Source organism: Corythoichthys intestinalis, chromosome 16 (genome assembly GCF_030265065.1).
Source record: "Corythoichthys intestinalis isolate RoL2023-P3 chromosome 16, ASM3026506v1, whole genome shotgun sequence".
NCBI lineage: Eukaryota > Metazoa > Chordata > Actinopteri > Syngnathiformes > Syngnathidae > Corythoichthys > Corythoichthys intestinalis.
Window position 1 is genome coordinate 11,267,690 of NC_080410.1, and position 26,905 is coordinate 11,294,594.

At 36.9% G+C, this 26,905-nt stretch overlaps 1 protein-coding gene across 1 annotated transcript in view; it reads right to left on the reverse strand.

Annotated features, from left to right (window-relative positions):
• Positions 1 to 18,552: 18,552 nt before the first annotated feature.
• The window catches only part of pdgfbb (platelet-derived growth factor beta polypeptide b), a 40,866-nt gene continuing 32,513 nt past the window's right edge, over positions 18,553 to 26,905 (reverse strand). The window contains exons 4-8 of the mRNA XM_057860653.1: positions 24,476 to 24,669; positions 24,208 to 24,396; positions 23,370 to 24,129; positions 19,903 to 20,046; positions 18,553 to 19,824 (exon numbers count right to left, since the gene is read on the reverse strand). Coding sequence (XP_057716636.1) covers positions 19,919 to 20,046; positions 23,370 to 24,129; positions 24,208 to 24,396; positions 24,476 to 24,669 — 1,271 coding nt within the window. The 3' untranslated portion in view covers positions 18,553 to 19,824; positions 19,903 to 19,918. The remainder of the gene's footprint in view (positions 19,825 to 19,902; positions 20,047 to 23,369; positions 24,130 to 24,207; positions 24,397 to 24,475; positions 24,670 to 26,905) is intronic.

The following is a 26,905-nucleotide window of genomic DNA, read 5'->3' on the forward strand; positions in this document are numbered from 1 at the left end:
CAAGTCACCTGAGCGGTTTCCGCCATATATGCAGGGGTGAAAGTGGGCCAGAACGGTCAGGAACGCAGTTCTGGTATAAGATTCAGGACCAGAAGGCAGTTCCGGTATAACATTCAGGGCTGGAATGCTGTTCCAGTATAAGATTCAGGGCCGGAATGCTCTTCCGCTACACGGTGCTTTGATTCCGAAATATGACGGCAACTGTCAAAACGCTATGTAAAAAAAAATGCTAAGCAGCAACACATGCATTTCATCTACAAGAAGATCTACCAACATCAGATTTACATACACAAGTGTTAACAACAAGCAGAATAAAGTGCTTGTGTAGCGTAATCCGTTTCCACCAATATTTATTATCTTATTCCATGGAATGGGATGGTGGTTTCCCCAGCTGCTGCAGTTATCTGAGTCTGACGATGATGAGTCATGTTATTTTGCGAATGAACGCAGCAAAGCAAAACGACTGGACTCATTTATCCGTTCAAATGGATGACATACTGACATGTGATCAGCAGAGATAGTTAGCTCTGATTGGTTCAAATGTGCATGTTTTCTGGAAAAAAAAAAAAAGAAAGAAAAGGTTGAATTGATGCGACAAAAATTCATTTCCTTATGATTTAAAAAAGTCAATATTTGCTCGATCTTCAAAATATATTCCATTTCACTCTGCATAATAGAAGTCATTTGTACTTATTTTTCTGAATGTATGTTACTTAGATCTTTATTAGGGGTGTCAAACGATTAAAGTTTTTAATCGAGTTAATTACAGCTTAAAAATTAATTAATCGTAATCAGGGCTGTCAAACGATTAAAATTTTTAATCGAGTTAATTACAGCTTAAAAATTAATTAATCGTAATTATTCACAATTAATCGCAATTCAAACCATCTATAAAATATGCCATATTTTTCTGTGAATTATATATATATTCTGTAAAATAAATTGTTGGAATGGAAAGATAAGACACAAGATGGATATACTGTATACATTCACCATACGGTACATAAGGACTGTAGTGGGCATTTCACTCTACTGTCATTTAAATCTGTCTATGCTGTCCTCACTCCGAAGCGTCTACTTTTTCCAAAGCTAGACAGCTAGTGAACGACGCCTTAATAATCAGACTTCTTCCTTTTTCATCTGATTTATTGATAGAATGGCCTCAAACCATTGTCCTCTTTAGACCGTCCTAAAACTACAAAAAAAGAAAAAGTACACAAGCATTGCATTAGCAACAACGTTAGCTTAGCACTCTATACAGGTAAACATAAACAAAAAGCGTTTCATACAAAAAATATAACATTTCGCTAATTAACATAACATGTACATTCTTTTCAACAACCATACTTACGGACAAATCTTGTCCAAGGATCATATAAGCACAACAGAGACGTTGTGCAGCCATATTGAACAGGCAAGAAAAGAATAAACCATGTCGCAAAGCGACCACAAGAGTTCGCTGTTAGACAGCAGAAAAAGCCTTGCTGTAAAACTTACCAAAAGGCAGAATACTGTCTGAGCGGGACATGTGCGTTAATTGCGTCAAATATTTTAATGTGATTAATTTAAAAAATTAATTACCACGCGTTAACGCGTTAATTTTGACAGCCCTAATCGTAATTAGTCGCAATTAATCGCAATTCAAACCATCTATAAAATATGCCATATTTTTCTGTAAATTATTGTTGGAATGGAAAGATAAGACACAAGATGGACATATACATTCAACATACGGTACATAAGTACTGTATTTCTTTATTATAACAATAAATCAACAAGATGGCATTACCATTATTAACATTCTGTTAAAGCGATCCATGGATAGAAAGACTTGTAGTTCTTAAAAGATACATTTTAGTACAAGTTATAGAAATTTTATATTAAAACCCCTCTTCATGTTTTCGTTTTAATAAAATTTATAAAATTTTCATTCAAAAAATAAACTAGTAACCCGCCATTGTTGATGTCAATAATTACTTACACAATGCTCACGGGTGCTGAAGCCTATAAAATCAGTCACACCCAAGCGCCAGCAGAGGGCGGCAAAACTCTGAAAAACACAACAAGTACAGCTTTCTTTCACTGCTGTCATTTTAATGTGTTTGAGCAGGGCATTTGTGCGTTAATTGCATCAAATATTTTAACGGGATTAATTTAAAAAATTAATTACCGCTCGTTAACGGGATAATTTTGACAGCCCTAATTTTTATTATTAAGGTGCACCCACATTTTCCTTTGCATCACCTTTAACGCCATACTTTTAATCCCTCTCCATAACATTCATATAATTCATATGAGTGAGTCCACTCAAATTCACTTAGATTTGACGCTCACACTGCCTAGACCAGCCTCTAGACAACGATATGGACTAAGCGATGTTTGAAACATTTGTGACTTTGATCATAGAGGTACAGAGCCTTCAATTGCCAGATCAAAGTTACAAACCTGTTAATCATCGATAACTTTAAGTAGCAAACTCCAGCTGCCTGCCGACCAAGAAAAGCGGTAGGAGGGAGAGTGAGAGGCTGTACAAGCATGAAGCAGAAAAACATGAATATATTTTTTAAATAAAAACCCGATCCTTTTCACCTGATTCCGATCCTCTGAAAAATAGCGCGATCGGCCTAATTTCCGATCACGTGATCGAATCGGAACATCCCTAACTAATACAGTACCAGTAAATCGAGACCAAGACCAAAACCAGGAGCACTTGTTGAGATATTTAACCCTTTCAGGGACAGTGGTTACTAAAGAGGACAGCTCTTCAATAGTTGACAACCTTTATAGAGCATTTAGGAAGAATTTTTTTTTTTTTTTTGTACAAACTGGTTATGGCTCCAACTAAAACTTTTTTTTTCATAATATTTAAATCCTTACATGCCATTGATAGCAATAGATTCAATTCATTTAAACCGGGAAGACTGGCTGAGAAATCTCATGTTTTAGTACCATTAATGGCGTCCAATCCATTTTGACTGGGAGTGGTACCAGCCAAAATAGTTTGGACGTCTAGCATGCCTCTAAATTGTCAGATCGTACACTGTCTGATTTGTTTACGCACTAACAGGTATTACTCAAGGAAATACAGTAGTTAATTTTAGTTGCATAAACCTGATTCAGAGAACCTCTGCAGCAAATAGGTGAGTTTTTAGAGAATACCACAGGAAAAGTTCCATCCTAGCCGTCAATGACACTGAAAATAGTAGAGCAGCAACGCACAAACACACACAACTATAAATATAAAAATCGACTCTAGATAAAAATATATATACATTCACTTGCCCCTTCCAGTCATAATGGTTTGGACATCTGGTGCCATCAATAGCCAGTGAGTTAATTGTGTTCCTGTAAGGGTTAAAAACCAGTAAATAAATTACAAATAAATAAATACAATACAATTAGTGCATGAAGTCTCAATACCATAGTAGTACAACTAAAAAGGGGAAACATGCACACTTGCTGAAGTTATAAAAGCCACCAAAGTACTTGTAACACTAGGAAATGGAATTAATGCTCAAATTACTTCATGTTTACTGCCTAGTTTAAACCATAAACTGTAATCGTCACACTCAGTTACATCTGACCAGAGGATGGCAGTAGTTAGCTAAACCCAGAATATGTAAAGCAGTTGCAGCACAATTATCTTGTTACTAAAACATAATTTAACAACTGCCGGAAGCCAGTGTAATTACTGAAAAATCCTTCTCCTCTTTATAATGTTTATCTTAATGTATTATTAAAGTGGGTCTTGGAAAAGTTTTTAATATACAACACTTGCTACTGGCACCAATTTCCACCAGCACAAAAACATAACAAATCCAGCTATTTTTTTCCAGCAGAGTTAACATGATACATTACACACACAGAAGGCTTGCATTCTAATTACATCAACATGTACAATATATGTGTGTCTGCGTGTGATACTTTTTTGTAATTCTTCTATAAAAAGACTAAAATAGTGACAGCCTGAAGTTCATGAGTTCATATATACAGACAAGTTTGCAATGTGGTTATATGCATGTTTTCACATACGTGTGTGTTTTTATGACTTGTTGTCAATGTACAAGTTTGGCGGGCACCTAATACATCAAATATGTTCGCGGCTTTGCGATGATACTAAAAGGCTGTTAAACAGCAGCGCTCACGATGGTGCGAAAACATTGAACCAGTGACTGGGTTCAGTTACCTCTCCATGCTGCCAGTGTATGTGTTTGGAGTGTTTAAGAGCATGGCTCTAAATTGTCAGGTCGTAAGCCGCCTGATTTGTTAATGCACTACCACATATTACTCAAGGGAATACAATAATTAATTTTGACCTAAACCCATGTACAGTGCCTTGCAAAAGTATTCGGCCCCCTTGAATCTTGCAACCTTTCGCCACATTTCAGGCTTCAAACATAAAGATATGAAATTTAATTTTTTTGTCAAGAATCAACAACAAGTGGGACACAATCGTGAAGTGGAACAACATTTATTGGATAATTTAAACTTTTTTAACAAATAAAAAACTGAAAAGTGGGGCGTGCAATATTATTCGGCCCCCTTGCGTTAATACTTTGTGGCGCCACCTTTTGCTCCAATTACAGCTGCAAGTCGCATGGGGTATGTTTCTATCAGTTTTGCACATCGAGAGACTGACATTCTTGCCCATTCTTCCTTGCAAAACAGCTCGAGCTCAGTGAGGTTGGGTGGAGAGTGTTTGTGAACAGCAGTCTTCAGCTCTTTCCACAGATTCTCGATTGGATTCAGGTCTGGACTTTGACTTGGCCATTCTAACACCTGGATACGTTTATTTTTGAACCATTCCATTGTAGATTTGGCTTTATGTTTTGGATCATTGTCCTGTTGTAAGATAAATCTCTGTCCCAGTCTCAGGTCTTGTGCAGATACCAACAGGTTTTCTTCCAGAATGTTCCTGTATTTGGCTGCATCCATCTTCCCGTCAATTTTAACCATCTTCCCTGTCCCCGCTGAAGAAAAGCAGGCCCAAACCATGATGCTGCCACCACCATGTTTGACAGTGGGGATGGTGTGTTCAGGGTGATGAGCTGTGTTGCTTTTACGCCAAACATATCGTTTTGCATTGTGGCCAAAAAGTTCAATTTTGGTTTCATCTGACCAGAGCACCTTCTTCCACATGTTTGGTGTGTCTCCCAGGTGGCTTGTGGCAAACTTTAAACGAGACTTTTTATGGATATCTTTGAGAAATGGCTTTCTTCTTGCCACTCTTCCATAAAGGCCAGATTTGTGCAGTGTACGACTGATTGTTGTCCTATGGACAGACTCTCCCACCTCAGCTGTAGATCTCTGCAGTTCATCCAGAGTGATCATGGGCCTCTTGGCTGCATCTCTGATCAGTTTTCTCCTTGTTTGATAAGAAAGTTTGGAAGGACGGCCGGGTCTTGGTAGATTTGCAGTGGTCTGATGCTCCTTCCATTTCAATATGATGGCTTGCACAGTGCTCCTTGAGATGTTTAAAGCTTGGGAAATCTTTTTGTATCCAAATCCAGCTTTAAATTTCTCCACAACAGTATCTCGGACCTGCCTGGTGTGTTCCTTGGTTTTCATAATGCTCTCTGCACTTTAAACAGAACCCTGAGACGATCACAGAGCAGGTGCATTTATACGGAGACTTGATTACACACCGGTGGATTCTATTTATCATCATCGGTCATTTAGGACAACATTGGATCATTCAGAGATCCTCACTGAACTTCTGGAGTGAGTTTGCTGCACTGAAAGTAAAGGGGCCGGATAATATTGCACGCCCCACTTTTCAGTTTTTTATTTGTTAAAAAAGTTTAAATTATCCAATAAATGTTGTTCCACTTCACAATTGTGTCCCACTTGTTGTTGATTCTTGACAAAAAAATTGAATTTCATATCTTTATGTTTGAAGCCTGAAATGTGGCGAAAGGTTGAAAGATTCAAGGGGGCCGAATACTTTTGCAAGGCACTGTATAATATTATAGTCGTGCTGCAACGATTAATCGATAACTCGATTGTTCAATTAGAAAAAAATATTCGAATTAAATTTTGTTGTTTCGAATATTCGTTTAATTAAAGTGGCATTGTAATGGTTTATTTTATTTAGTCTGCCTCATTTCACATGGCTGAAGCCAACTACTCTGTAAAGATCAACGTAAGCAAAGTTTTTGTTTGAGCTAATGTATTTTTTTCTTTTTAATGCATCGTAATTTAGTTTTTATAGGTATATTTAGCAGTTTTTTGTGCGAATATGTGTTTAAACCATTTGTTAAGAGCATTGTAAAAAAATAAATAAATAAAATATATTAAATATATATATATAATGTAATATATAATTTAAAAAATATAGCATTTTAGCTTACGGACTTTTGCTATGTAAGTTAGCCAATTGTTCATTTGTGGTACATAGATCCTCATTTATTTATTTTTTTATACCGTTTGAGGTTCAGCTCAGGTATTTTAATTTTTCATGTTCCTTGTCCAATTACTGGATTATTCAAACTAACTAATTCATCAATTAATCAACTACTAAAATAATCGATAGCTGCAGCCCTATATTCTAGTATCTTGAAAGTAGCCACCCTTTGCTCTGATTACTGTTTTTGCACACGCTTGTCATTCTCTTCATTACCTTCTGGACGGAGTAACCTAAAATGGTTTTTGACTTCACAGGTATGCCTTTTCAGGGTTGATAAGTGGAATTTATTGTTTTATCAATGGGGTCGGGACCTTCATTTGTGTTGCAGTGAATGAAGTGTGTCCATATAAATATGTAAAATAAAAGTGAATCTAGATTTTTCTTTTATTTATTTATTTATTTATTTATTTATTTATGGCATGGATTTGATATACTTTCCTACTCATTTTCTTTGAAAAAACGAGTAATGAAAGAAGAAGAAAGTCATTTACTTTATGATTGACGTTTATACAGGTCACACTGTCCATTATAATTACTACAATGAATTTACATGCTTTGAGTGTCAAAACTTGAGTTCTTCATGGTTAAACTCCTCCAACCAGGAAAATGGTAGAAAATATTAATATTCATATTGTGTCACTTCTTATAATTGGGAGTCCACCTGATTTAGTGACATGGCTGATTTGTGCTGCACCTTTTTTCGCTCTCCCAAACAGCACACCAAACATAAACACCTCCTTCCAGACATTACAGAAGGATGTTTGAGTGAGGTTGGTCCAAAAAACTGCTCCATTTGTTTTTATAGTGCAGAAGTCAAGTTCAAGCTATCAAATATTGCACTGAAATCCGGCGTTGTCTCTTTTTCTAACACAAACACTGAAAAATTAGTCATAACAAAAATAAAACATGTTTAATGTGAGTGTGATTTGTGGTTTAAGGTTCATGCAGACAGCACGTTTAAAAAAAAAAAATGGTTAGCACATCTACCCCATAGTTTGAGGTTCAAATCCTGTGAGGTGTTTCTTTTGCTTTTCTTTGGGTGCTCCCCACATTCCGAAGTTATATGACCTGGGTTAATTTAAGCATTTTTGGGGACAGTGGTCATGACATACAGTTGTGGTCAAAAGTTTACATACACTTGTGAAGAACATAATGTCATGGCTCTCTTGAGTTTCCAGTTATTTCTACAACTTTGATTTTTCTCTGATAGAGTGATTGGAACAGATACTTCTTTGTCACAAAAAACATTCATGAAGTTTGGTTCTTTTATGACTTTATTATGGGTGAACAGAAAAAAGTGATCAAATCTGCTGGGTCAAAAATATACATACAGCAACGCTAATATTTGGTAACATGTCCCTTGGCCATTTTCACTTCAATTAGGCACTTTTGGTAGCCATCCACAAGCTTCTGGCAAGCTTCTGGTTGAATCTTTAACCACTCCACTTGACAGAATTGGTGCAGTTCAGTTAAATTTCATGGCTTTCTGACATGGACTTGTTTCTTCAGCATTGTCCACAAGTTCTCAATGGGGTTTAAGTCAAGGCCATTCGAAAACTTTAATTGTAGCCTGATTTGGCCATTCCATTACCACTTTTGATGTGTGTTTGGGGTCATTGTCCTATTGGAACACCCAACTGCGCCCAAGACCCAATCTTCGGGCTGATGACGTTAGGTTATCTTGAAGAATTTGAAGGTAATCCTCCTTCATTATCCCATTTACTCTCTGTAAAGCACCAGTTCCATTGGCAGCAAACAGCCCCACAGCATAATACTACCACCACCGTGCTTGACGGTAGGCATGGTGTACTTGGGGTTAAAGGCCTCACCTTTTCTCCTCCAAACATATTGCTGGGCATTGTGGCCAAACAGCTCGATTTATGTTTCGTCTGACCACAGAACTTTCCTCCAGAAGGTCTTATGTTTGCCCATGTGATCAGCAGCAAACTTCAGTCGAGCCTTAAGGTGCCGCTTTTGGAGCAAGGGCTTCCTTCTTGCATGGCAGCCTCTCAGTCCATGGAGATGCAATACACGCTTGACTGTGGACACTGACACCTGTGTTCCAGCAGCTTCTAATTCTTGGCAGATCTGCTTTTTGGTGATTCTCGGTTGAATCTTCACCCTCCTGACCAACTTTCTCTCAGCAGCAGGTGATAACTTGCGTTTTCTTCCTGATCGTGGCAGTGACAAAACAGTGCCATGCACTTTATACTGACAAACAATTGTTTGCACTGTTGCTCTTGGGACCTGCAGCTGCTTTGAAATGGCTCCAAGTGACTTTCCTGACTTGTTCAAGTCAATGATTCGCTTTTTCAGATCCATGTATGTATATTTTTGACCTAGCAGATTTGATCACTTTTTCTGTTAACCCATAATAAAGTCATAAAAGAACCAAACTTCATGAATGTTTTTTGTGACAAAGAACTATCTGTTCCAATCACTCTATCGGAGAAAAATCAGAGTTGTATAAATAACTGGAAACTCAAGAGAACCAAGACATTATGTTCTTCACAAGTGTATGTAAACTTTTGACCACAACTGTAGTTTCAAAAATTGGCATATAAAACATTTAATACTTTATAGAACAAGTGACTATTTTTGCTCCTTTAACAAACCTTAAATATTATATATATAATATAATATAATATAATATATAAATAATATAATATATATTAATATTATTTTACTTTTTTTTTTAATTATTAAACATGATTTTATTTTCATATCATTTTTCAACAGTTAAAAATGAAAGTATAAATTCATACAATGTTAATTTAAATTTGTGAAATTACCAATATTTTCCGCACCATATGACGCACCGCATTATAAGGTGCACCTTCAATAAATGCCCTATTTTAAAACGTTTTTCTATATATAAGGTAAACCGCATTATAAGACGCATAGAATAAATGCTATAGTAGATGCTGAGGCTACAGTGGCATGAAAAAGTATCTAACTTTTTAGAATTTCTCACACATTCTGCATAAATTCACCATCAAATGTGATCTGATCTTTCTTAAAATACCACAGATGAAAAAACAGTGTCTGTTTTAACTAAAGCCACCCAAACATTTACAGGTTTTCATATTTCAATGAGGATAGTGTGCAAACGTTGACAGGAGGGCAAAAAATAAGTAAGTCAATGATCACATTTAATATTTTAGGCCCCCCCCCCCCCCCTTTGGCAGCAATAACTTCAACCAGACGCTTCCTGTAGCTGCAGATCAGTCTGGCACATCGATCAGGACTAATCTTGGCCCATTCTTCTCTACAAAACTGCTGTAGTTCAGTCAGATTCCTGGGATGTCTGGCATGAATCGCTGTCTTTAGGTCATGCCACAGCATCTCGATTGGGTTCAAGTCTGGACTTCAACTTGGCCACTCTAGAACGAGTATTTTGTTCCTCTGAAACCAATCTGAAGTTAATTTACAGTACTTCTGTGTTTTGGATCATTGTCTTGTTGCAGCATCCAAGATCTGTTCTTTACTGTGTGTGAAATGTTCTCTGGAAATGTTTGTCATTTACCTAGAGAAGCACTGGGTGCACATTTATGGTGGAAAAGAAAAAGGCCTTTTTCTTTGTTCCCACAAAGCTCAAAGAACTTTACAGTGGAATCAAATATGAACCCAATCTCTTCCATCATGCTGTTTCCTTGTAAGTTACAAAGTCATAGTAACATTTTAATTTAGATAGGCCAAGGAGGAATACTTTTTTTTTTTTTTTTAAAGGCTCCCTTGTATACGACAGTCCAAGTTTGAATTATAGCAGGGGCGGAACTTAGGGGGATGCTGGGGGTGGGGCTGGGCCCAGTTTGCGGGCATAAAGTGGGCGTGGTTTGGCGAGGGAAAAGTCAAACAGAAAGGTAAGATGACATGCGGAGCTGTAATATAGTGTTTTAAGTGTTAAAATATCTCTGTCAGCCCCCCCCCCCCTCCCAGGTTGTCTTGATGAGCTACGAATATTTCTCCACAAGCCCCCCATGTCAGACGATCCACTTGGTGGGGTCCCGTTTCTGCTCATTGCACCCGGGCCCTGTTCACATTTGCCACTGAAACATAGAATTAGGATTTAAAGCGAACAACCGGTGAATGATGATGTGTATCCTTGGAACATTTCATGCTATGAATTTTTAAAAGAAATTTTTTGAACAATTCTGGGAACTTCCACATGTGTGAGAAGTTGTCAACATGCTTTAAGTGTTTGACCTTCACTGCAAAAAAAAAAAAAAATCTTACAAGAATATGTGTCTAGTTTCTCATAAAGAATAACTCATCACACATAAAATAAGATAAAATCCCTTGAAAAGTATCATTTCAGTAAGATGTAAAGGCTTGTTTTGAGACAATTTCTACTTGTTTGACTGGCAGTTGTTTTTTTTTTCACTTGCCATATGAAGTGGGAGAGTGGCAGCGAATCACAGTTCTGTTTTCCACAGCCAACCCACTTCAAATGGATTGGTTGTCTAGCGCTATCAATGACAGCAAAAGACCAAGTCTGACCAAGTCATGATAGCAATTACTTTACCCTCAGGTGAGTAATTTAGTATTAAAAGAAAAAAGTGTTGTTGTTGTTGTTTTTTAATCATTTACAGTATCGACATCAGCTAATACCACACAGTCGGTTATCGGAATTGGGACCCCAAAAATGGAATGGGTCCAACACTACTTGTTATAAGCAAAAGGTAACTTGAAAACATTTTTTACTCATTTTTGAGGTGGTATTTTTTCCCCTGCATAATGGAAGGGAAGCAACATCTTATTTGAAGAGTTTTTGCTAGCATTCCATCCTTATTCATCTACCAAAAATACAGTGACATTCCTGAGTTTTTCAGTTAGCGTTTATTGTTCCTTGGAAAAGGAGGGTGCTTCAGTCAAGTGAGTGGATCCTCTGACTTGAAAATATGGTGGTTTGCAGGTAGTCATCAGTGTACATCATGTCCCTGTGTGAGTTGTAGATAAAAAAAACAGGAAAATGAAAACCAAAAATATTAATAATACACTGTGTGGGAATATACGCTTTCACATGAAAGCTTGTGTAACCTCCTGTTGCAACAGCTCTTGTTTCCTACTGGACATTAGGGGTTCTGTGTCTTGCTCAATATGGCAATCATAGCCAAGGTCTGATTCGGATATAGCCTTTTAAATACAATGGCTGACGTTGGCGGTGATAGACATACAATCTATTTTAACTTTCGATCGCTGCCAACCCTCCTAGTCTAAATGGATTGGATGTCTATCAACAACAATGGCAGTGAAACATGACCATTCCATGCCAGCTATCCCAGTCAAATTGATGTGATGTCAATGGCAAGCAATGAGTTAACAATACATATGCAGTACTTTAGCTCATTGCCTGCTATTGACGGCACTAAGCGTCCAATCCTTTTTGACTGGGAAGTCTAACAATCAAGGGCGTAGGTCTCAAAATAGCTAGGGACAATAAAACCTTAATTACAAAGTGTATGTACAGATTTTGCTGGGGATGGGACATTAATAAAACTAAACAGATTGGGTGAACGGCGGTCAGGGTTACATTTCTCTCCAATAAGAACCTAAATGATTGATAGGCTTGATGATTGATGTAAAATAAATCTGTATTGACCTATACTAACTTTCACACTGCAAATTTACACTATAACGTCTTAATCTGTTAATTTTTCGTGAATCTAGTCGAATAATTTTCATCTTGTTTTGAGTTTTAAAGGCTAGTTAACATATTAATGCATCAGATTCTTCCACTTACTTTTAGTAAATATTACCATTTGCTTCTGTTTAAGCCTATACATTTAAAAGTCGGTCATTTTTCACCTATATGAAGGGAAGAAAATGCTTTCAAATAATGTTTTGAACAATATCTATTCTTGAATTAAGAGCATTTCTTTTTCTTTTTTTTCTTTAACCTGTCCTGTTCAGCTGCTTGTCACAGAGAATGGAGATCTGAGTGTCCGATTGGTCAAAACAGTTTTAATATATCACATGGGAGTATGACATACGCCTACTGTAATCATTCAGTGTGCCTCGTTTATTAGGATAAAGCAGCGAACAGGAGGGAACAGAAGAAAAGAAGGAGTGAGAGAGATAGAGACAGCAGAAGCACAAACAACAACAACACATACATTGAATGCCAACACTAACTATGAATATGTTGGTGCTATCATTAGCTAGTTATATTATTGAAATAATAACATTTCTGGCAAACAATTTTTTTTAGATTAAATACACATTTTTTTTTACTTAAAATAAGTCTGTTAAGCTTATTGTTAGCTAGCTATTTTATATTATTTCAAGAAATCTGAGTAAAATTTATTTGAAGCAATAGTAGATTTACACTGAAAAAAGGGAATTTAATGATTTATCTTCAATTTTAAGGAGGTGGGTTTTTGCAGTGCATACGTATTGGTTCAGGTGATAAACCGTTTGATTCAAACCTTTGTTTTCAAAAACTGCTAAAGAAACATTTTGAAAACTTTCAGAATAAATGTCCGCATTTTATGAGGAAATTTAAATTGCATTATTTGAACACAAATTATTTTAACATGCACAAGAAATACAAACTTGTTAATCATCTCTTAAGTATCCAGGAATGCAAAAAATAAACATTTGTCTTTACACTACTCAAAATTGTCTGTCTAAATAAATTAAATACAGCAAAAAAACTTAATCAGGGAATAACAAAAATAAATAAAAATGGAGCCTTCTTTCAGAAAAATTACTATTGCTTTTGTCCACAAGCACAGCCAGACTCAACAAAAAAATGAAAGCTCCTTTGGGCTGCTTTAAGACCACAAAAGCAAAATAAAAATTAAAACTGGGGAGAATAGGGTAAACCTTGGGTGTATCACTGTCAATGGCAGTGAATGTGTTAATAGTAATTGTATTATTTAATAGTTATAGTTAATATTTCTTGTTAAGAATAATAGTTAATGTTAAAAGCAATACTTGATAATACCTACCGAGTTTTTTGGACTATAAGCCGCTTCTTTTTTTCTCACCGTTTCTACCCTGCGGCTTTTATAAGGAAGAGGCTTATTAATGGATTTTTTTTCTTTCTTTTGACAAACGAGCTTTATATTTTCCTGTTAAACACTTTATGAAAAATTTGGATAATTAGACGTATTTTAAAAGAATGGCTTTCGAAATTTTTCCATGACATAGCTCTCAGCCGCCACACTAGCGCCAATAAAGCTTGCCAGAAGCTCGTCAAACTTACTCAAGAACCCTGGATTTTATAAATGAATATGGCTCTGATGCTATATGCTGCTACAAAAGAAGAATTTTAAATGGATGGGCATCCACTATTTGCTATGCCAAGAGAACGCGATGTTGACATTGATTAGCCGTTTTCATCTGGCATTTGGAGGACTTTATTGCCACAGTATGCTACAACAAAGATGCTATGTAAGGGCTGGCACTAGATGTTAACCGTTTTTAAGAGGATTTCATCCACTTCAAGTTTAGAAGGCAAATTGAAGTGGATTATGTGTCTTTGCAAATGTAGTGACCAGTTTTTTTTTTTTTTTAAGTTAGTTTTGGAGCATTCAGACAACACGAGTTGGTGATGTTGATGCGTGTTTATCTGGTTAATAAATATAATTTTGATCAATCAAATATTTCTACGAAACGTCTATAATGAGGTGCGCTTTATAATCCAGAAATTACAGTAATCACTTGTTTGTTTTTGTTATCATAACACAGATTTATTAGCCGTGGGGAATATCAATTACAAACATTGTTACCTCATTGACTGCCATCCCAGGTATATGTGTAGTATTCACAGAGTATTATTATATAAGTACATTAACTGAAATAGACCTTCAATACATTTTGACTAAGAGGGACTTGCAGCCATCATTCTCCTGTTCAAATCGATTAGACATATATTGGCGTCAATGGAAGCAAAGTAAAAAAAAAAAAAAAAAAAAAAAAAAAGGAGTTTCATTCTATACTAAATTGAATGAATGAATTTATTGTCATTGTCATCATCATCAAAAAATCATTGACAGTTTCAGAGTGTGGAATTTTACCCGAAGGAAAGACGAAGACAGACAAGGAAAGACGGGAAAAGCAGATGCTTATCGAAATTCAATCCAATCTAATACTGAATTAAATTTAAGGTGGTATAAGCTTGGGACAAATGGTTGGGGGGGGAAATTGTATTTCAAATCACACCTGCATAAAGAAAAAAGACGTCCAAGAGTCGTCTATTCACACCTTATTTTTTTTCCTGGTTTTTAATACTGAGTAGAAACACTCGCTCACTCAAACTAAATAAATGGGTTTGCAGCTCTGACCAGGTGTGTTATTTTTCTTACTCAACACTTACTAGTTACAAAATATTGAAATCCAGGTCATAAAACATTACTGTACTAAAAAGAGAGAATAATGGCTCATTATATTTTTCCAATGGCTGTTCACTGGTTAGGTTAATAGTGTTGTTGAGACCCAACAAAGCATATCATCCTTTTAAGGTTAGTTAGTCAGCTTTGAACCATCACAGCTCCATTGAGACACACCCACATTGTCACACTGTTTGACCCCTGTGTGCATTCAAAATGAGCATGAACGCGCTTCTCACAGCCAACAAGGCTCCACACTTTCTTCTCTTCTTGTTTGATGTTTGTGGGGGTGCCAAGCGAGCGGACCACTGGCTTCCCACCTCTATGATGAATTTGGAGATGGTCTGCTGTTTAGAAGTCTTATGTGTGTGAGAGAATGACAGTAGGGCCACAAGGAGGAATACACATGTGGGATGTTATTTTGTGTATGGACCTAGGAAAGATAAGATTCATTGTGTGAGGTTCTGAAAATGTTTTTTTATAAAGTTTGGCGCCACTTTCTAAGATCGTTTGAAAATGTTACCATTATTGTTTTTGAGTTGTGCCCCACTTTTTTTTTGTGTGTGTTAATGTTATTGTTTTACGTTATATATTTTTAGTTTGTGTATTATGACAATATTCTTCATTGTCATGAGAACATCTTGACTGCCAGTTTTGTTGCGCTTTGTCTTCAAACTACTGATGCATTATAATTCAGTATGGTCTTGGATGCGGAAGTCAGCTGACTGGGGAGTTTAAAGTATTAAAAAGAATATTAAGTACTCATTTGTGTATATAAACTCTCCATTTTGATTGCTTAAAATCAATAATTAGACATTTGAAAAAAAGAAACGAATGTGCATTAGGGGTGGGAACCTCTTAGTCAATTTCAATCCCAGGCTCCGGCCTTCCTGTGTGGAGTTTGCATGCCTGTGGCTGCGTGGGTTTTTTTGGGGTACTCCAGTTTCCTCTCACTCCCCAAAAACATACATGGTAAGGTGATCGAACACTCTAAATTGTCCCTAGGTATGAGAGTGTGCGTGAATGGTTGTTCGTCTCCTTGTACACTGCAACTGGCTGGCAACTGATATAGTGTACCCCGCCTACTGCTCATTGTTAGCTGGGATAGGCTCCAGCACCCCCGCAACTCTCGTGAGGATAAGCGACTTGGAAAATGAATGTATGAACCTCTGGATACCCTACGCTACGATATGATAATCGATACAAGGCTCACGATAACCAGAGGTGGGTAGAGTAACCAATATATGTACTCAAATAAGAGTAGCTTTACTTCAAAATAATATTACTCAAGTAAGAGTAAAAGTAGCCATCCAAAAAAGGTACTCAGGTACAAGTAAAAAAGTATCCAGTGAAATGAAGACTCAAGTAATGAGTAACATTTTGAGTAACTGCTTTTTTTTTTTTTTTTTTAAACAATGGTGTTTTTTTTTCTCAGCACAAACTTATCTATATGAACTGTTGTTATAATGATACTGTACAATAACCCATTACATTACCACATTAAGCCAAAGAGATAATTAAAAAATATCATTAAAGACAGAAGAAGAAAAACAGTAAGAAAGCATTTTTTGTCCAAAGAGCAGGAGTGCCCTGACCTCGAGTAGAGAAAACAGTTCCTAGTTTGAATAGTGAATACTGTAATTCCTTCATAGTTACTATTATGAAATTAAAAGGATCATATCTCCGGTTTTCTGTGGTCAATCGGTGCCAAATAAAAACTGGGAGAGAGTTTTAAATCTTCACTTTCGATTCATGTTGAGGACAGCGATCAATGTCAAATGCTTCATACTTCATTTGTTACGGTGCTTTAAAGATGTGTGATTGAACAGGCTTGCGTGATCATAAAACGGCAAGCTTGCGTATGATTGGTATAATGGACTCATGTGATTATTGTTACGACGTCTCATTGGTTAAATTAGTAGTGTTACTCTTGGCAATAAATCTAATATGTAGAATAAAGAGGAAAAATGTCACGTCTCTTGTGTAGCCCAAAGTAGCAGATTAAGAGTAGCGTTCTTTTCTTCACAAATCTACTCAAGTAAAAGTAAAAAGTATTGCCAAGTAAAACTATTCTTAGAAGTACATTTTTCTTAAAATGTTACTCAAGTAAATGTAACGGAGTACATGTAACACGTTACTATTCAGCTCTGACGATAACGATTCTCTCCCGATATGGCGATACAACAATGATTATTTCATTGGTCAGGAAATCATGTTACAATTTTCCCCTAACTAATAACAATAAGCATATAATAAGCTCTCTTGAAACTTCTGCTGTCAATTGAAATCAGTTCATCACGAGTAGACGTCTAATCCATTTGAAGTGGGAGGGTGGCAGCAAATTTTTAGCCACTTCCTGTTGATTTTGGGCCATTTCTGGGTCACTTCTTGTTGATTTGGGGTTACTGAACAGGAAGTGACCACGATTGTCCCTAAATGAATAGGCAGTGACTCAAAATGAACAGGAAGTGATTAAGAAATGCCCCAAAATGAATTGGAAGTTATCTTTAAATGCCCCCAAACCTGGGAAGAGTGGCTGTGAATGCTCTGGTTTCAGTGCTATAAATGGCACCAGTTGTTCAATTAATTTTGATTAGGAGAGGCGAATGAATCACCTAGTCAAAATGAATTGGACATCTAGAGCCGTCAATGGCGCCACTATTGCTAGCAACCCCTTTGGTTCCTGTTTTTTAAACACTGACATTTATTTAGAACGATGTATCAATTCTTGGCCGGAACATATCAAAAACCAGTTGGAATACAAGGTACATATCACAATTTCTATATATTGTCACACCCCTAATGTGGTGAGAATGTTAGGGCACCTAAAAATTCGATTACAATTCAGAGGCTATGTTTCGATTATAAATCGATTATTGATGACCCCACCACCCCCATCTATTAGCTGCTTTTAATGTTTCGTACATTAGTTACAAAAATTGCACAAAAATTCTCTCAGGCTTATATAAACTACTATTTCAGTATCAAGTTAGCAGTTCAAAACAGTATATAAAATACTCAAGTCCCCAATTTGTATCAGCAACGTTAAACTACATTCAATTAATTTAATGTTGTGAATCAACCGTCAAAGTTATAAAAATTGCTTCCTTTGTTCCATAATTTCTCTTCTGTCTCCTTTCGAAATGTGAAAGTTTAAAAACTGTTTCATCATTTAAAGAGAGATTCAAGATTTTACCGATTTAGGAGTATTTTAGATGAAAAGTTAATTAGGTTCGCATGGAAGTTTTGCTACAACAGCCTTCCAGAGGCTACTGCTTTAAGATGGCGGCTGTTTACTAATGCTGGCAAGTCTGTCATTTTGCATCTAGTTTTCTGTACATATGCTAACGCCTGTTAGCTCTTCATACATGTGATAGCTACCGTAGCATTATGTGGGCGTAGTTTGTAACGGCTGTCGGCCACAGTCAGGTATTGTTGTTGTTTTTTTATCTAGCGGCATGAGTTTAGCCGTGAATATAGCATAATGTTCACTCCAGGTCACTTCCTCCTTGAGACCTGAAGACCATGCTGACTGTGTTTCAGTTCCGCTTTACTTGGCATATTCCAATAATCGGAATTTGGATGTTTGTGAATCGTTCTCGAATCTTCCACGGCCGAATCGCGAATAATCTAAGGATCAGAAATTTCGCACACTTCTTCTAATGTGTAAAGCAGTGCAACAGCTCAGTAAAAAGATGTAGAGGAAGGCATTATTTCATTTGATGGTATGCAATAAAGAGACAAAACAATATTTTTTGGCACATGAGATTTTTACCATAAGAAAATATTAGTTTTTCTTTCCTCAGAACAAAGAGGAACAAAACAAAAACAATTGTGAGTTGACAAGTCGAACATACGCGCTTTTCAATAACTTAATATTCTGATTACGGCTTTTTAACTCTTTCACTGCCATTGACGGTGAAACTCGTCCAATCATGTGCTTCTTAAAAATTGAATTAAATCTCTTTAAATGAGTTTATCACTGCTAGACGTCCAAACTATTTGAAGCAGTGGAGTAGCAGCGCTACTAGAACTCCCACTTCAAATTGATTGGATGTCTAGCACTTGATTGGATGACTAGACATGTCAATGGCAGCCAATGTGTTAAGCAAAGAATAAGCCCAACAGTGTTTTTCATGAACATGTTCTAAATAACACTACCTGACTTTGCAATCACGTTCTGTGTATGTTTGGTTGTTGTTTTTTTCTTGTGTATATACATATGTATACATTAACCTCTGTTAATTAAGGAATGTGATTGGTTCAACCAAAAAAAAAAAGAAAAAACTACCCGTGAAGGTAGTGTTGTCTGTTTGAAATAAAAGGAACACACAGTGAGCAAACTTGCAAAGCAAACATGCACTTGACATACAAACTCAACGCCACAATTCACTGAAGGTTTGACCTTTGGTAGAAAAACAAGAAATACAAATAAAAAAGTAACACGTTCAATTAGAACCCTGACTTGCATGACATTGTTATATATTGTTTTCAGTACTGGTGAAGAAGGTTAACCCTTAGTAGTAGTTATGGTAAATAAATAATAATGTAGGAAGCAGAAAGGCCGCAAGTGTTGCATCATCACCTGTCCACCTTTTGTTTTGATTTGTCATGCCAATCTCACGGGTTTATTTCCAGTGTTCGCAATGGGTTGGATGGAATTAAATACGGTAGAGAAGTCTTCGCTCTTTTCATTGGTAATTCAACATTATCTTAGTCATCTGAATCGTAGAGCGCACTGCTGCATTTGGAAGGCTCCCTTTTCCCAACAGTCTTTCAAAAAGGGACTTTTTTCATCCTATAACTATATTTTTGTCAACATAGAAGTGCAGTTTCTCTCCTCTGATTTTAAAACAAGCATCAGTGTTGAGAAGTTGTACTGATTTCCACAGTTCTGTTCAGGAAATTTGGCACAAGTCTATGGGTGTCACGTCCAAGATTTGTTGAAACGTTTGTTTTTTTTTTTTTTCTGTTTCTTTCTTCCCTTTGTGCCCCATCCAGGTGTAGTTATGGCTTCTTCAAACAGTAGGTTGAATACTTTTTAGACCCGGATTATCCATATTCCAAGTTCACCTTGTGCTCCTGCAAACATGGGAATACTCACTCAGCAATGTTTTCGTTTGTCAAAGATATAAAGTTAGGAGGATGTGTAAGTCTCACCTGGAATTGAAATGTTTTACATTAGCATTGCTCTCATAGCAGCCTTGCTTATACGTTTCCGATTCTTCCTCATTCTCCTCTTGGGATGTCCTGGAGGTCTGGGCCCGATTGGAACTGACGGCTGTTTGGTGGTGGTGGTTGTCTCTGTTGGACAACGGATAATTTACTGCATGTTGTCTACAGAGGTGGCTAGGGTAGCCAAAAAATTTTACTCAAGTAAGAGTTGCGTTACTTCAAAACAATATTACTCAAGTTAGAGTACAAGTATTCATCCAAAGTCGTTTTTATACAATGGTATTTTTTTCTCAGCACAAAGTCATCCATACATTACATAACTGCATTAAGCTAAAGAAATACACAAAAAAATAATTGAATTCTGGCGAGTAAAAAGAAATGAACTGAAGCATCATTTGTCCAAAGAGCATGAGTGCCCTCTAGTGGCAAAAATAGTTCCTAGTTTTCATTCATTCATTCATTTTCCATGCCGCTTTTCCTCATGAGGGAGTTTGAATAGTTGAATAGTGAATACAGTGGTACCTCCACTTGCGGAAGTCTCTACAGACGTTATTTTCAGGTTACGACACGTTTAAACGGGAAAATATATAAGAATAATAAGAAAGACATTTCAGGTTAAGAGAGGCAAAAATACTATACAATACTGTAAAATGTATGCATGTACTTCCTGCTTTGTTCTTTTAAATGTCTCCCCATAACATCCTGCTCCCTTATTGGTCATAATATTTCCCATCATGCTCTCCTGCTCTCATATTGGTCTATTGTTGATGTCGTTTCAGTTTGTGTGTTGCATTATGATGACGGGTACAGATGTTATTGTTCATATAGCATTTCTATGTCCAAGCCAAATGAGCACAAGTCTCATCGTGTTATTGTCTCACGAAGTGTTTTATCATTAATAGCACATTAGAGCTTTGGTCCCCTCGCGTTTTTCTGTCAGGAAGCGTAAGACAGACGATAGGCTCCAACGAGCTCGTGAAAGTGGACATTGCCTCACTCAAAAGGTAAGATATATTTTTTCTTTGCATTTTTTTTCTATTATCTACTTGCAGTTAGTTTAGGTATATGGAATGATGAATGTGTTTGGCTGTTGTTGTTTTCTGGTTTTACCACAATTATAAAATTGAATGTGGCGTGTCAGTAGTGCTTGGAATGGATAAGGGCACTTACATGTGACACGTGTCTCTATTGACGAAATTTTCGGGTTACGAGACTACTTCCAGAATCAATTAATGTCGTAAGAAGAATTACCACTGTAGTTCCTTCATTGTTTCTATTATGAAATTAAAAAGACCATATCTCGTTTCCGGAGTCATGTTGTGGGCAGCGCACTAAGTCAAATACTTAATTTTTTACAGTGCTTTAAAGACACCATGATCGGTGTGATCATAGAATGGCAAGCTTGAGTCTGATTGGTATAATGGCATCACAAAATCTAATATGTAGAATAAAGAGGGAAAATGTAACGAGTAGTATAGCCCAATGTAGCAAAGTGAGAGTAGCATTTAGCTATTCAAGTAAAAGTATAAAGCATGGCTTAGTAAAACTACTCTTAGAAGTACGTTTTCCTCAAAAAGTTACTCAAGTAAATGTAACGCGTTACTACCCACCTCTGGTTGTATATAGAAAACATTGTTTTTGTGAGTGTAAATGGTGATTTGTCTATGTGCGAGTAATTCCACAAAGAGATTGAGGCCACATTTAGACGGAAACGGTCTGAAGCAAAAACGCAAAAGCGGCATTTTGCATTATGTATGCGTTATATATGAAATCTGTGCGCAGACCGAGACGCAAAAGTGCATGAAACTTCCAATTTGATTATCTATTATGCATACCCAGTGTGAAGGTGGCAGTACCACCAAACTGTTTAGACTGTAACGACAGCGTGAAGCCCTGTCAAGGTTTCACACAGAGGCATTTTTCAGATTTTTACATTTTCAGCCCCCCATAACACTGCCTACATCTAAACAATATGGATATCTGGGAAAGTTCCTCGCATTTATTTTGCCCCATTACTGTTGTCGTGTAAACGGCCACTGAGATTTTTGTAACCGTAAATTGAAAGTGAGTACATTGCTAACTAGAGTACTTCAATAAAGCGCAACCGAATTCAGTTTTGCACCCACTGCCTTGTTAAAAACATACGCTAGCATACGTGCTAGCATATTTGCATGCTAGCATATCATGTTTTAGTGTGCATGCATGCTACCGCATGTTGCGCTCAATAATACGGAGCACCTTATGTATGTGTTGAATACATAACTACATAAACTTAGACTGTACCTTTTAAAATAGTGCGCCTTATGGTTGTGAAAATATGCACCACTAAAATCTGATTAAAATTGGTGAAGTCCATTTTCTTCTTCAATAAATTTAAGGAAATGACCAAAGATTATGTTTGCCTTTTTAGTCTCTATTTAATTGGCTGCCATTGAGATCAATAGATGTCAAATCCATTTAAACTGAGAGGGTTTGCCACCCTCAAATGGATTTTTATTTATTTATTTATTTATTTATTTATTTATTTATTTTTCCCTTCAGGCATGACAAATCCGAGCAAAAATACAGCATTTATGTGTGTTTACAAGACGGCAGACGGGAGAAGCAGAAGCTTATTGAAACCCGCCCCCAGTATACCATATAGGACGCAGAAAATATCGAATAACAATTTTTGACACTCAGATTTCATAGTGAATTTTTTAATTTTTTTTATTTTTTTACCATTCCCTCTGATTGTTTATTTTCCCAACAGTACATTGTCGATCGTGGCAATGTGCTCGTTATGTTGATTAGATCCAGTAGATTAGTTCATAATTCAGTGGTTAGTTTATTCAATTGATTCAATCCAGAAGATAGGGAATAGCTGCGGATCGATGGCAGGCCGTGTCCGCCACCCCCCTTTCGTCGACTTAATCCTCTTCGCAGTTTTCATTCCTTGCTGCCTCCCGACGAACATTCATCTCAAGGCTGCTTCGACGATTGGACGTCTACTAGTAATAAACTGATGTAAATTTACAGGATGAAAGCGCCACATGGTTAGACGTCTATCACCGTAAATGGCAGCCAATGATTTAACAGCCATCCTTTTTTCAAATAAACTTGAACTTTGATCTGAACCTGGTGCAACCACCCAGTCGTCTGCAGTATATCATTTAGGAGACTGGGAGACAGTCACTTACAGTAAATTTTTTGTTGCTTCCTATTAATTTTGACTGCCCTTCCAGTCAAAAGGGATTGAACGTTTAGCGCCGTCAATGGCAATGAAAGATCATCATTCACAGCCAGTCCTCTAAATTTAAATGAAATGGATTTCAATGTGCCAATGTAGGGCAATGATTACATTTTTGGTCAATTCCTTGTTAATGTTAGGGTACTTATTTACTATTTGCAAGTTTCTGAAAACGTTCCCAAATATAGAGAATGAAAAATAACTGATGTGTCTTGTGATGTACCTGGCCACTGTGTCGTCGTCGTTTGCAGAAGACGATGTCTATTACGTAGGTTGCGCTGCTCGTCTTCTCGTTTCTTCTGCTGTTGTTTTAGCATCTCCTTCTCTTGGTCCAACCTCTTGTGCAGCAGGAGCAGCTCTTTCCTCTCCTCTTCTAACCTTTTCTCCGCAATCTGCAGAATTCTCACCTCCTCTGGAGTCTTGTTGTCTCGCTGCCTAGTCTGTTCCCGAGGCTCCGGGTTGGGTTCTTTGGTGGGTTTAAACCTATTCCCAAACCTGCCAGTGATTTCCTCAAATGGACTCCACTTAGTTTGAGGTTTCTGTGTCACAGGGATCGGAAAAGTAGATTTTTCCGATGGACTGTGTATCTGTGTACCTTCATTCCTGGTCTTTGGTACCTCAACAATCCTTCCCTCGGCATTGAGGAGGCCCTTACCATCTTCAGAGGTTTTATCCATGCCAACATGATCCACTGAAGAAAGAGTCTTGTTTCCGTCTGACAGTCTTTCTTTGGTCTCTTTATTCTCAGTTTGGGTTTTAGTCTCAAGGAACCGAGTAGAGTTATGTGACCAGTGTGAACCAATGAGAACAGCCTCTTCGGGTAGAGAAGTTTCCTCTCCAACCAGACTGTAGCGTTCGCCTGGCCGAGTAAACGTGTCTCCTCTGGGGCTCCAGTGTTGCTCCAGGAGATCCACCAGGAGGGAACCCTGGTTCTGTTTCAGCTCATCCCACTGATGGAGTTCATCCTTGGTGTGAACCTTGACCTTGACAGTCAAATTCAACAGTTATGCGCTGAGTATTCATTGATGTCAAATTCACAGTCAATTTTTTTCATATCCTACCTGTCCACGTCCTTGGCTGAGCGTCTGGTTGCGATGATGGTCCTTGTGGCCGTGATGCCGGCGAGATGATTTTCTCCTCGGCACAGGCTGTCGTGGAGAAGGCTGACATCGGCACTCGACGTGGTCCACCACCGACACCACAGCTTTGGCATACGTGGGTCTTTTATTGATGTATTCGATCTTCATGACCTATAGAAGTTGAGACGATGTAGCCTTGTACCTTAGTCGTATGTAAGATCATATATGTTTTATGCCGTATATCACTTGCCTGCAGGTATCTGGTGTGTGTGACAACAGGAACGCACTGCAGACTTTTGGTGTTACAACAACCCGAGCAGCGCTGCACCTCAACGCACGGCGGCCACAGCAGGAAGTTGGCATTGCTCCGGTCTAACATGGCCCTGGTGACCTCCACCACCTCTGTGCGAACTTTACACACAGCCTGCTGGGCTGGCTGAGCATCTGAGGAAGGAGACAAAGAAAATTGGGAGTCTGATTACCATCTGATTAGAATTGACATGAAGATGAATACAAGTCACTGGATTGTGAACTAATATTAACACATTGACTGACGCTAGACGACAAATCCATTTGAAGAGGGCGGACTGGCAGCAAATGAACGAACGATACAACATCAAATAGATTTAGCGCTGCAACGATAAATCAATAAACTCGAGTAATTCGAGTTTTAAAAAAAGCTTCGAATCAAGTTTTGCTGCTTCGAGTATTCATTTAATTAGTAGCGTTGTAATGATTTGTTTTGAAAGTGTTTGCATTTAGTTTTATTGATTTGGGTGGATACACTGCTCTGTAGTGGTAAAAGTGAATATGACATATCTCATTTAACATGGATGAATCTAGCTGCTCCCTGTTAAGACCAACATAAGGTAAGTTTTTGTCTGAGCTACTATGTTTTTTTATGCATCCATAATTGAGTTTATAGGTTATTTAGCCATTTTTGTGGGTATACAGTATGTGTTTGAATGATTTGTTAAGTGGTAAAAAAAAAAAAAAAAAAGAAAAACGCTTTTTATAGAATTTAAGTTAGCTGACTTGTGCTGTGCAAGTTAGCCAATTGTTCTTTTGTCGTACTTAGATCCTCATTTGTTTTGTTTTTTTTATACTGTTTAAGGCTTTTTTTTTTCTTTTTTTTAATGAAAATGTAATTCTGCATAGTTTGAAGAAACACAATTTTTATTTTGTATTCTCTTTTAATGCTCTTTTGCTAAGAAATCTTATCAAGCCTTTGTTTTACATCTCCTAAAATTTATAATGCAACGCATTAAATATTCCTAATCCGATTACTCGATTATTCGAACTAATTCATAGATTAATCAAATACTAAAGTAATCGATAGTTGCAGCTTTAATTGTATTAGACGTCTAATAATAAACTAGTGATGAACCCATGTAAAGTCACAGCAGAAGCTTGAAAGGAGCCACATGATACAGACTTTTTAAAAGATTTAGAACTAGATTTAATTCTTCAACAAACAGTATGAGGAAGAAGTGAACGTCAGGGATTTTGTAATACTCTGTATGACATCATCCTCTTTTAAAATAGACAGGATATTAACAAACTTATAACAATGAAAACAAGCCAAAGCAACAAAAATCAAGTGATAATAATCTCGTCATTCTACTTTCCATTCAACGTTTTTGCTGAATGAAACAATACCTATTCGTTTTAAAATGAATGACTCAGGCTTTAAAGAAAAAAAAAAAGAAAGACACTTTCATCCTCCTTGTGTGCTTTGCCTTGAGCTAATTTCAGAAGTTGAGGTTTTTTTATTCTCTTTAGATAATAATGCCACAACCAATCTTACAATAACTTATAGTCTATGTTATGCTACTAATGAAGGGGGGGGGGGGGTGAATTGATCACAATTTGGGCCATTTAATATCATAATATTTACCATATTAACCCGAATATAAGACGGCCCTGATTATAAGACAACCCCCTTTTTTCAAGACTCAAGTTTGAAAAAAGACTTTTTGAACACCAAATTAATTTTTAAACAGAAAATAATTACTGTACATCTGAAACAAATGATTATAATATATTTGAGAGAAAAAGCATTTTATTTTGCCTCATTCAAATCTTAATATCTGAACATATTCAAACTAAAGTCCAATCACATTTTTAAATGAATGGCTTCTGGTTTTTGAAATGTAAATAAACCAATCTATTGTGATAAAACAACAAAATAACTGCATTATCCATCAAAGTGAAGTCTAACTGTAACTGTAGTCTTGAAACAAATCTGAATAAGGAAAAATATTGCAATAAAATAATGCAAACTGGTTAAACGAGAGTAGCTGAGATCTGTCACGACAGAACATTGCTTCAATGATGCCATTTATCGTCGTAAATGGGTATAATGTCTAGACCGCGAATATAAGAGGACCCACAATTTTTCAGTGTTATTTCAATGCAAAAAAACACCGTCTTATATTCGGGCCAATACGGTATATAATACGATATAATACATTTTTTATTATTTGGTGAAAAATAATACAACAATTATGGCAGCTTTCCCACCCACTCACTTTATTTTTGAATTGACATTAAAGTGACCTGCCGCAAATGTAAAATGTAACAAGCAGCGCTGCAACCTAAAACCATTCAGTGTAAACAGAAGCAGCACAGTCTCATTCATATTTTTGCTAAAATGTAAAGATATTTAATCATCTATAAA